The 12,188-nt window shown below is 47.6% G+C and overlaps 1 protein-coding gene across 4 annotated transcripts in view; it reads right to left on the bottom strand.

Moving 5' to 3' along the window:
* Positions 1-706: 706 nt before the first annotated feature.
* Positions 707-12,188, bottom strand: part of LOC149341245 (uncharacterized) — a 98,034-nt gene continuing 86,552 nt past the window's right edge. For 3 of the 4 annotated variants that reach the window (XM_089543223.1, XM_089543224.1, XM_089543221.1), the window contains exons 3-12: positions 10,295-10,404; positions 9,318-10,040; positions 9,172-9,232; positions 8,980-9,087; positions 8,515-8,682; positions 8,316-8,412; positions 7,592-7,851; positions 5,745-5,874; positions 4,969-5,049; positions 707-4,339 (exon numbers count right to left, since the gene is read on the bottom strand). In XM_089543223.1, the coding sequence (XP_089399349.1) occupies positions 4,250-4,339; positions 4,969-5,049; positions 5,745-5,874; positions 7,592-7,851; positions 8,316-8,412; positions 8,515-8,682; positions 8,980-9,087; positions 9,172-9,232; positions 9,318-10,040; positions 10,295-10,404 (1,828 nt within the window). In that variant the 3' untranslated portion in view covers positions 707-4,249. Of the gene's footprint in view, positions 4,340-4,968; positions 5,050-5,744; positions 5,875-7,591; positions 7,852-8,315; positions 8,413-8,514; positions 8,683-8,979; positions 9,088-9,171; positions 9,233-9,317; positions 10,041-10,294; positions 10,405-11,186; positions 11,226-11,283; positions 11,376-12,188 lie in introns of those variants that run through there. The other variant, XM_089543222.1, reaches the window with a different exon arrangement.

Raw genomic sequence — 12,188 nt, 5'->3', positions numbered from 1 at the left:
TACGCTAACGTAATTTCACTTATGTCCGATACCATGCTAACGCTGTACTAAAGCTCCCTACTATCAAGAACTTCTCTCTGCCACTTTGCAGTCAAGGACTCCAAATATTCTTTCGGCTGGGCATATTATCTGGACTCTTGAGCAATCCCCATCAGTTCCGAGAAACGGTCAGTGATATCCATTAGGCTTCGAGAATTTTATTGGTGTGCATGGAGAAGTGACTATGCAGCTGCTAATGGAGTGCAAAATCTGTCCACATTATTGATCTGAATATAGCAAAAACTACCAAAGCCTATCGATTTCTGAATAGTTTCATTTTGGCGTTATCCAGTCCAATTTGTTACTTTTGTGGGCTAATTATGTAACAGTAACATTTCTGATAACAGCTAAGTTTTGTGTGTTAATTTTTCTTTGTTGTGGGGGTTTGACTGTACCATTTCAACTACAAAGGTCTATTGCTTTCTGGTTTACTTTATTTTTGTGACCCTGCAGCCGTCTTCTTCCTCTTAGAGGAGTTACGACACAATCTTCCATCACTGGCCACAACGTAATGTATATAATACCGTTTCTCTGCCATAATTTTGCCTCTACACAAGCCTTTATGAAGTAGAGATAGCAGAGCCTATACATGAGCAACGCGTATGCCTGTTTTGGCTGTTGTATGCAGCAGCTGTTAGCTCTTGTAGCACTGTACAGACACAGCCAGGACAGTGTGAAGCACAACTTTATTTACAGTAAAACACTGGGAACGCTCAAACTTATAAAAGCTAGAACTACCACATCATCCTTTGTTATGGCATCAATAGTAAAATATGCACAGCTCTATTCACAGGGAAGATTGACAAAGCATGTCTTGCATTCATCGGGATAACAGTGGGCTGGGCATGGGCATGCAGGTGCAAACCTTCAGACACCTCAGAGCACCTTCCAGGTTGTGCCTTGCTACTAGTGGCAACACTGTGCCAAAGCACCTGGCTGTTGCAGTGCCTGCATCCAGTGTCGACCTGATGTCAAACAGGTGCTCTGCTCCTGTTCAAGGCAGGTGCAACTCTTCTGACTAGCCTTTTCTCGCACAACACACAGCGGGAAAGAAAATGCCATCAGTGACCCAATTTGTGTTGGCCAAATTTTTAGAACAGTTGTGAAGTAAATGTTAAAACTGCAGTTATCTAGTAGTTAAAGCTATTTATAACACTCTCAGAAACTTGGTACAGCGTATAACTGCTTTGATTTTCCTTTAGTTAAAAATTTAGACAGAACACCTCATATTGCTCGCTTTCCAAAACACTTGACCTGTTAAGTCCCTAGGGAACATGTTGCAACTGAAACATACGTGATCCACCACGATGCTTTTTTGCATACTGCATTTTTTTTTTTTTTTGCTGCAACTGATTGGGAGCAGGTTTCATTTTTAATTGTGTAACGCATCTGTACTCCTCTTATTCTTAATGCTAGACTTTTGAAGAGCCCCACAGCATTACACTTTTTTTTTTATTTTGTAGAGCTGCAGCGTGCCTTCCTGCACAACTCAGCATTTATCGGTATAGACGAATGGTTTTGTTCTACAGTGAAATTCCATGACAACAGAACATTAATATCATTTGAAAGGATGCCATGAAAACATGGTGCTTTTTGCATACTGCATTTTTTTTTTCGGTTTGGTTTGGTTTGTTGTATGGGGTTTAACTTCCCAAAGCGACTCAGGCTATGAAAGATGCCGTAGTGAAGGGCTCCGGAAATTTCGACCACCTGGGGTTCTTTAACGTGCACCGACATCGCACAGTACATGGTCCTCTAGAATTTCTCCTCCAAAGAAATTCAGCCGCGGCGGCCGGGATCGAACCCGCGTCTTTTGAGTCAGCAGCCGAGCACCATAACCACTGAGCCACCGCGGCAACTGATTGGGAGCACTGTTTCATTTTTAAATTGTGTAGAGGGCACTGCGCTAAAGCATCTGTACTCCTCTTATTCTTATTCTTAATGCTAGACTTTTGAAGAGCCCCACAGCATTACACATTTTTTATTTTGTAGAGCTGTAGTGTGCCTTCCTGCACAACTCAGCATTCATCGGTATGCCAGGACACCTTTACAACACAGACAAATGGTTTTGTTCTACAGTGAAATTCCACGACAACAGAACATTGATATCATTTGAAAGGATGCCATGAAGACTGTGCACATGAGCCCATTAACAATGCACATGCTTTTTCCAAAAACAGTCGTTTCTTGAGATAACTAAGCAAGGATAAGCTGTGCTATGAAATGTAAGGGGTATGTTGCACATTAGGTACAATGATGAGTTTTGATACTGAAACACACTGGACTTGGAACAATGCCCAGCCAGTTTTCATCTGGTTCTGCGTAAACTGACAGGTTGCTTTCTTCTCAGACATCACAAAACACTCAACAGAAAAAAATAATAGCCTACAATGAAAAGGAGGAGGAGGAGAAGGGGAGCCCATGTTTCAAAAACACAAAGGGTGGGACTGGCTATTGACAACCTTACATTGGCACATTGTGTAATTGGACAACAAGAATGAGAGTAGTTTGCAACATAGATGATGAAGCCTTGCAAGTTCTTGTTGTTCTTTTAAGACAAAGGGGAAACATTCAACACCCTGAGTGTGGAATGGTGCATTGGTACTCTGGGAACATATTGATTAGTTAAGGTAATGCTGCATCACTGCCTGGTCCACAGCTACTCAACTGATTTGCCGAGTGAACTATTACGCTTCGGCAGTGCTCTCAGGTTCTGAGTGGAGCTCAAGTGAAAATGTCAAATGAATATGCAACAAGTCACTTCCGCATGCTACAGTGTAACTCTTTGAAGCACTGAGCAGGCGTACAACACACCGAACACTTGCACTGTGTGCGTTGTGTAAAATCTTAAGCAATAGTTTGCAACAAAGCCTGGGTGTATGTGACAACCTTGACACTTTTGTTGATATGCAGACTTATGCCAAGCAACACGCACACAGCAGTAGCAGTGGACCAAACAGCAACTTTGCTTTGGCTCTGATGACTTCATCTCTTCAATAGAGACACTCAAAAGTGTAGAACACTGAACATTATATACACACTGTTCTTTGGATTGCTCCGCATTTAAGGCAAGTGAAAACAGCTTAAAACAGCCGTTACGCTGATGACCCCCAGCCTCCTCGCACATGTCCGGAGGGCATGGAGGTGTGGTGGTCACATCGTACATCTGACTAGACAAAAAGGACTGAAAAATGTTTCCAAACATCCACTGGTGAACTAGACTTGTTGGCAACACCACTCCAGCAAAACGTGCTTTCATAAACGGTTACTTTTGCAGGATAGTACCCTTTCACCTTAACTTGCAAAGAGCCACATAAAAGTACGCTGGTAGTAGAAATTTATTGTGCACTGCAAGGACTGTGGTCTCGATAGAGTGAACTGTCGGACAGACATTGAGAAAAAAATTAGGAGGTAGGTTTGGTCACTGCCCAGTCCCAAAATCTGCACCATGAGGTCAATCAGCATAGTGCTGCCTTGATCACAAACGTAGTCTTAATATTGTGCTACCCTGCCGCTCAATTCTGGAGTGGTGTACCAGCAAGCTCACACGTACCGACAGATGTTTTATCCTTTGGCTACTAGCTGCTTTGCAGACTATGGTTCTACCACTTTAGAGGAAAACTCCCAAGGAGCTCAAGGTAATTAACAACCAGGAAAATACATGAACTGTATACAATGAAGCTTATACATTGGCATAAGTTTTCTTTGCCAGCTGCTATGTTGCAGTGATACATTTTGGCTCCCGCAAGTTATTTATAGCTGCCCACTGTAGCTGGGGCCCATTAGAAATGTTCGTTGCCGGAAAAGCCCACAATCCTCAAGAAGTCTAGTTGACCACACTGCATCGTTTCAGGTACTTCATGCTAGATATCTGCACAAACAACAAAAAGCAACAGATCTCGTGCATGTGAATTGGAATGTTGTTCTCTAGTATACTGGAACCGCAGCCAGCTGCCATGTGAAAGTTGAGATCGCTTAGAAGTACACAGGCTGAACCAAGTCACAGCTCAAGCCTGTTTGTTCGCAACGTGTGCACGAAATAGTTCTTTGATCGCTTGGGTGTGCCGTTACTTAGTCCTCCACCACTTGCAGAGTCTGTCCACACACTTATTGCGAGGTTGGCATGAACACCACCACAGAGTATTGGATATTGAAGAGAGGTCCTTGAAACTGGGAGGGTAACCAGGCAAGTGGTCAGAAGACAAGTCAGTTAGGAACACAACGGCTGTCGGCCAATGGCAAGACCAGAGTGGTGCAGGCGATCAGGTTCGGAGGAACTGTGCTTTCTGTGTAGAGTCACCTGCAAAAAACACGGTAAATGCTTTTTAACTGCATCAACTCTTGCTAATGTAAACAAGTGAGCTTGATGTGTACGTGTGCATGCGTGCACGTGTATTATACCATCATATCCTCCCCTCCTTACAATCCCAATTTGTCATTTATGGCCAACAAAATTGGATTAAAAAAAACAAACAATGGTGATAATTATTTACAATGCGAGATCCCGGCAGAGCACTCCTTTTAAAAGGCACAAATGAGTAGCAGGGCAGATAGCTTCTGTGCACAGCCCATCTTTTCCCACAACAGCAGCACAGCCTGTGCTTGAAGAGGTGGTTTCAGTTGCTACTGTGTGTATGCACTAGCTTGTGAAAGCTGCTAGTGTGGACTGTGTAATGTGCCTACACAACCAGCAGTATGAAGGTACTGCACTAAGCCTTTGCTAGAAAGATATACTCTTTCTGAAGAGTATATCTTCTGAAGAAATGATTCGATCCTTTGATTCTGACTACAAAAAGTCAGTATTTCTGACATGAGACTATGCCAACAGCTTGTTTCAATGCAGGAAAGTTTATAAAACTGGGCTGTTCTTGATCCTCTAAACCACGCAAAAATAAGGATCTTAACAAACCTAACAGAAGACATACTCACATTTTCCTGCAACTGTCGTCCAATATTGACAAAAGAGGGTCGTGCTTCAGGAGCCTTGAACCAGCACTCATGGATCAGTGTCTGCAGGGAAATGAGTGCTGTTACAGTAACTGCCCACATTGTTTTAAAAACAAGGCTTTCTTTCGTGAAGCCAGTTTTCTCATTCAAAAAGCTCTCTCTTTGGCCAGTACATTGTAATGTGGTGACAAGCTGAAGAACATAAGAATACGACCGAAGATGAATGAACAGTTTAATGATTGGAAGGCGTAACTTGAGCACACCATCCTGTGCCTTCACTCACGTTCGTCTTCTACTTTGACAGTATATTGCTTTTAGAGGGTCCTTAAACATGTTCAGGCACCTTGAATGCACAAGCATGGCATGTGGAGCTCGTGTCCATAGTCACTCTGGCCAGACATTGATGCTCCCAGTACTGCAGCGAGATGACTTTGGCGAAAAGGCTGCATCCCCTCTCTGGTAGCAACAGTGAGTTCGTCAATGGTCATCAAGGCATATATTTTATTCTAAAAAGATAGAAACAGCTGACTGAGCTACAAAATATGCTTTGAAATAAAAATAAACAATAATGAAACCAATTGGGAATTGACTGGAACCATGATGGTTCCAACTAGTTCTTAATGTTGATTTCTCTGATGGGTAATATGATATGCTCCAATTGCATCTGTTTCCCTGTGAAGCCCAAGATCACAGTGTGTACCCCTGTGTTCAGGATGTGGCTCACAAAACGATTTCAGCTGAGAGAGGAGTATGTTCACCTTAAAGCTCCCAGTGCACTGGAGATGATTCAGTGGCTGCTGTTGACCGGATGCAATCTGCCATATCACTGCATGTGGGTGCTGAGAACCAAATGGGAAGGCCTCGGCAATCAGTTCATACAGGATCGTCCTGGAACAAAAAAAAATGGCAAAAATGCAGCTATAATGACGCATTTGGAAGCCAGTTGCATGCTAGTCACACATGCAAATATAATGCAGAATGCACTTGAGTGAATATGTGCTAAACTTGGAGTGGTATTTTGTCACACTGAAAAACTTGCATGTTTCACTTGCATGTTCACTTGCATGTTTATGTCGCCATATTTTCCAGAGAGGAAGCTTTCATGAGAAAATGCCTGACAACATTTGATTTTTGTAAAGTGTTCATAGTGACAGTTCTAGTGGAACTTGTGGTGTGTGCTCAGTTTGCACATAGCGTGTGCTCTGCACCTAGAAAATGCAGTTGTAAACACTTTCTTTCTTTCTTTCTTTATTTCATTTTATTTTCTCACAACAGAGAAAAAAGGAGCAGGAGCTAAAGGCTCATAGTCTGACAGAGGCTCCTGCCCCAGGCACTTCATTGTACAAATGTAACTCGAGCAGTAACACGATCTTAATTATGTACAGCATCGTAGATGATGTCCCCAGCAAAATGTGGCTCAAACAAGAACAGTCAAAGGTCAACATTCCTTGCAGTTATGGGAGAATGTGAAGATGAACCATATACAGTCAAAGCCCTGCTGTTATGCTTCGCCGGTTCATACGACTTCCCAGTTCACACGCTCAGTCACTCTATTTTTCTTCCAGTTAATTCATTCCCAGATACTATGTTTGAAATTTTGGCAGATTCTGGTCATACGATACGTCTAGCGACCAACCGTACATGGGCAAACATACAAGTGGGCCGAACTTGGGGTTATGCTACATAAGCAAAACTGTAGTGGCAGTCACCCGTCGTGGTGGCTTCTCTGCATAGCCTAAGTGTAAAGCAGCGAAGCACGCACGCAAAAAAAAAAAAAAGGCAAAGCATCTGAAAACTACAGCAATGCGCTTACATACGAGCTGGCTGGGCCTGGAGAACACAGCATAAAAGCCAAGAACGCTGCAACAGTCACCCGCTGCGGCGGCTCCCGCCCCGTGCACAAATGAAAGGGGGTGATGCATGCAAAAACGACGAGGAAGGAATTCCGCCTAATTTAGCCACTGCTGTCGACAGACCAGATGTGTTGCGAAGTCCTAATTGACATTTTTATGAAGTGAAATTGTAAACAAAGGCCTTTGTACTTCATTTTTCAGTTACATTTTTTCCAAAATTAGGCAATTTGGATCGTAAGTTTTCCCTGATATGTTTTCCCCCTGATACTACCTTTAAGCTGGATAATACCTGCAAAAAGACTTGCTCAGGTGTGCAATCCTGTACTTTCAATGATACAGCTTCACCTCATGGCTCGTCTCACAGCCTTTTAGACGGCTGTTCCGACTCGGACCTTGACTTAAACTAACGCACACTCAGGAGAAATGTTAAATTATTTGCATGCTGTTATATTTTGGCATTAAAAAAAGAGAGAAAATATCATTTTAGGCAACGGAATTCAAGTTGCTATCTTACGCGTTCATAAACACAGCATTATTCAACTGTGCCACAAAACGGATGGCAGCTAGAGTGCTTTTAAATGACTCTTATGTGTTCTTGTAAAATTTCACCTGTTTGCAGCTAGGTGGCATTTGTTAACTAGAAGGGTCCTGTGCTGTTGAAAGTGGAATAATGCTGCTTGGATTTGCCCTTTTCATCCTGCTGCTAAGCTTCACCGGAAGCTGCCAGCATAAGCTTCAGTCATAGGGCTTACCCAAAGGCGTACAGGTCAGACTCCTGCGAAGGTTCGCAGTCCGAGAAGACATTTGGTGGCTCCACCCGCAGCTGACGCATCAGTTCAGGGGCCAGGTATGTGAGGTGGCCCCGTGCGAGGCAGCCACGGTCAGAAAGGTCGCGTGCCCTCTCAGCCAGACCCTGATCCATGAGGCACAGCTTGACACGGCTCTCCAGTATGACGTTCTTGGAGGTGAGCGTCTTGTGCACAATGCCCTTGGCATGCAAGTAGCCCATGCCCTGCACAGAGCAATGCCACGTATAGAGGAAATGCTCAGCATTGCAGTTTTCTGTCTTGGCAGCTTGCTGCCTTGGTCCAAGCTGTAACACTCAGCTCCCCAAGTGACACGGGTATTTATGACCAAGTGGGTGCAGCTGATGTGAGTAATGAAGTGCTGGCTCCCCTATGATACAAATACATTCAAACTGCCTTGTCTACAGTTTGCCGTTTGAAATATCCGCAGCTAAAAATATCGATTAAATTAGAGCATCTACTAAATAGGTCAAACTTAACGTCCTTCTCTCCCACCTTTGTCACATATTACATTTTCAGGTGTTGCACATCACTTTCAGCCATTTTAGAAAGGAAAGGAGAATTTCACAGTATACTGGAAACACTAGAATTAATTTACAAGAAAGCTCCCTTCCTTCCACCTTTATGCTGGTGGTGGATGCATCTGAATACTTGGAATTACTTCACTCACCTGCACAATCTGCCTTGCAATATTGACCTTGGTGTGGAATGAAAGGTGGTGCTTCTTGATGTGGATGTGCTCAAACAGTGATGGACCTTTCTTCATGCTGAAAAAAAAATATGCAAAAAATGTGTTACCACTGCTGCTCAGTGAGTGCGATGCAGCTGCTCAGCAATACACGTACAACAGCTGAAAGCTGAGTGCTAACCTGGTGATGATGGCATACTGTGGCGGTTCTGCACATGCACCCATGAAGAGGGCAATGTTTTCATGACGGATCATGCTGAGCTTCCCAACCTCTTCCCAGAATTTGGATACATCTTGCTCTTTGGTGTGTCGAAATGTATAGATGAGGACTTCACCATGCCAACGTCCCCTGCAAATGATTTTGCACAATCTATGTAGAATACCACATTTCGCAACTGCAGTTGGCAATGGCGGCGGAATCATACACTCTGCAGCATCACAACTTTTCCCACAAAGAAAAATCACAAACACTGTAACTATTCTGCAGAAACGGGTGATAACATTTTCTGAAGATTACAATATCCAGCACTGCTGATCCATGATGCTAATGTCAATAACAGTATTATTCAGTGGCTGGTCAAAGGATTAGGTTTGGTCAGCAGCAGGCATTTTTGTCTAGTCTTATCACACTGCCAGAGCCAATTACCTGTAGATATCTGCGTCCCGTCCCTGTCGCAGCCGTTCCTTGAACTCCACATCCTTGTATGGAACGCACCATTCACCTAGCGTGTCCTTGATGTTGGTGCTTTGATTTCTGAGTGAAAAGAACAGGGCAGCCATGAGTTAGCATTTCTTTCATCCATGTTGCTCAAAGGTGGACTTGAATTGCAGCACTCACTTTGATTTGTCATCCTGTTCGCCGTCTTCAACACCACCCTCTGGTTCTTCGGGAAAATTGTCTGCACAGAGAAAAACGAACTGACATTAGCCTTGAGGGAAGGAAGGAGCTAGGTCCTTGCAGTGCACAGTCGAGAGCCTCCTCACCTGCCGGGTTCCCCGCTGACCTTCCGAGAGGCGGCCACGTAGCGCAGAGCTTCTCCACGTCGTTGGCCTTGGTCTCGAGGCTGAGCGTGCGCGCCTTGTTGGCCATCCACTGGCGTCCCGTGCGGCCGTGCTCGCTGATCACCGCGTTCTGCCGCACCAGGCCGGCCCGCGCCGCCGGGTGCAGCCGGCAGCTGGGCGCCCCCTCGTGTGCCGCGCGGGCGCGGCAGTCGAGCTCCGTGTCCGACGGCGTCTGCACGGCCGACGAGGCCGAGGACGAGATGTAGCCGCTCGACGAGAGGCTGCCGTTGGGCGACAAGATTCCGCGGCTGCCGGCGAAGGACGCCTTGCGGGCGTAGTGGTGGCACGTGCACGGCGGCGTGGCGGCCGGCGGCGGGTGCTGGTGGCTGCTGCCGCCGCTGCTGCTGGGCACCTTGAGCTTCTTGCGCGCCAGCCGCTCGTCGGTCAGCCGCGAACGACCCTTGTCGCGGCCGCCAGAGTCAGGCCGCGCAGCCTTGCGCCTCTGGGAAAGCCAGTGGACCACCTTGAGCAGCCCCGTCACGGCCAGCGTCGGAGACCGGGGCGGCGGCATCGGCTGGCCAGGGGGCGCCACCAGGTCCGCGCCACCGCTGAACAGGAACGGCTGGTCCATCAGCGGGCTCACGGTGACCACCTCGTGGCCGACGCTCGAGTAGCGCCACTCCTGCTCCTCGGGCTGTTCTTCGTCTGCACGACAAAGGGCACAGCGGTCAGACAGCACGAGACGCACGCGGAGGCCGCCTTCTGTCAACGCAAGGAACACAATCGTGCACACTGCGCTGATCTAAGACAACCGGTCAACAGTATTGTCCGAGCCTGCTATGGCAATATATTACTCCTCTGCTCCTTTTTGGAAGTAACCCTTTAGTTCATGCAAGGCATGCCAGAACTTGACGCTGACTGACAACAGTGAGGACGCGAGCAACGACAACAGCACTCACGGGCATCCGGGGCTGCGTAGTTGGCTGCGCCGCGCCGTCCCAGGTCGACCACGGTGGCTGGGGTGCACCAGTGGGGGCTGTGGTTGGCGCAGGACTCGTGCGACAGCGCCCTGCAAGGAGCCATGGCTCGCCGTTAGACACGGGCCCGCACCGCCGCCGCCGCAGCTGCTGCTGTGGCCCCGACGCACGGGGGACAACACGCGCCGAACGACGTGGCCGGTCCGCCCTCCCCGCGACGGCGCCAACGGCGGCGCAGCAGCCCACCGCCCCGCCGCCGCTTCCAAGCCCGGGGACGCGCTGCGCCAGCTGTTCGGCCGACGCACGCAGCTCCGATCGCCGACTGCGGCAATGCGTTCCGCTGTTCCCGCGGCAACAACGGCTCGTCACTCAAGAGGGTTCGACTCCATAAATGCACCTTAGCCTATCCGCCCAAGACGATGATGAGGAAATAATACAGCCAGTGGAACAACAAAAAAGTGGCTAGAATGTATTCCTGGTGGCGTACGATCCTTCTGGAACGCTCAGATTTTTTTTTTGTTCATATCCTTGGCCACTCGTTCCTAGGGCAGGAAGAACTGAAATTCAACCCTTCAGTCAGTGTTTCATGCGGGCTGAACAAATGCTGAGAAACTGCTACGGTACGGTCGGCTTCGCTGTTAAGAGCGAAAGTGATGAACACCACATCAGGAGAGATTTGCCGCACATGCCGATTCGAACGAGCGTCATGCTGAGTTCGCCTCCATCCGAAAGGGCGACATTGTATCGATAGAGTTGTACGCGAATGAGTTTGCGATCACATTTCAGGGCCGGTAAGCAGGCGATAACAGGGTGCAAGACCTGAGGTGGCAAGACAAAAAGGCAAGAATCAAGCCCTGAGCAAAATCCCACTCACGGAACGGCGAAAAACACCGGCAGGACGATTTGGCATGCGTGCACGCTGTTACCTCGATGCCGCTTCTACGCCATGCATGCACCTTTGTTCCGTGGCGCTGCTGTCCAGTTTTGCCAACTGACTGTCCGTAGCGCCGCCACCTTGTTTTTCACCCAGTTGAATTATATATGCCATTTCTTTGTCTTCTTTGGGCGCTCATTTTTGAAGTAACACGAAAACAGCTCCGTACACGCAATCTGGCAACCACGTGTGATATTCTTTTCTTGTGGATTGTTATTTTATTAGTTATTTTAGCGGCGTCGCGACACACTTCTTTCTCGCTTACCTCACGGCCTTTTCGGACGCGTGCGCTGCGCGTGTGGCGGCGCGTTCAATCAAGGGCGACATCCAGGGCCCTGATCGGAACCCCTGTTGTGGGAGGCCTTGTCCGGGCCCCCATCACAACAGGGACAGAGTCGAGCTGCACTTGTGCTCTCTGGTCCGCACTGACAACCGAGCTGTAATGAGTGCCCGATGACCTTTCTCTCGGAAGACATATACGGGGGCTGCGATGACCTCGGCCTGAAAAGTGGCTCTCGAAAGGTCGCCCGCGCCATGCACAGACCGTGGTGGCATAAGCGCGAAAACTATTGCGCGAAAACAAGCCCATCTCCAAGCCCGCACACAAGCGCTTTCGGGGATCTGTCGCAAGCTGCGGTCCGGCAAACTGAGTACAAAGAGCGGACAGCGAAGGACCTCCAAACGTCCTAACAAACACTTTCTTTTCACATCTGGGGAAGAGACATCGATCCTTCCGCCGGTCAAATATAACCCGCCGCGGTGCCGCAGTGGTTACGGCGTTCGGCCATCGACTGCTGAGCCCGGAGACGCGGGTTCAAATCCCTGTCGCGTTTCGATGGAGGCGAAATGTAAAAGGCGCCCGCGTGCTGTGCGATATCAATGCTTGTTGAACCCTAGGTGGCCGAAATTGATACGGAGCATTCCACTACGGCTTCTCATTCT

This window comes from Amblyomma mixtum, chromosome 5 (genome assembly GCF_055824585.1).
Source record: "Amblyomma mixtum isolate Tamu chromosome 5, ASM5582458v1, whole genome shotgun sequence".
Taxonomy (NCBI): Eukaryota; Metazoa; Arthropoda; class Arachnida; order Ixodida; family Ixodidae; genus Amblyomma; species Amblyomma mixtum.
This window is presented reverse-complemented; position numbering and strand designations above follow the sequence as displayed.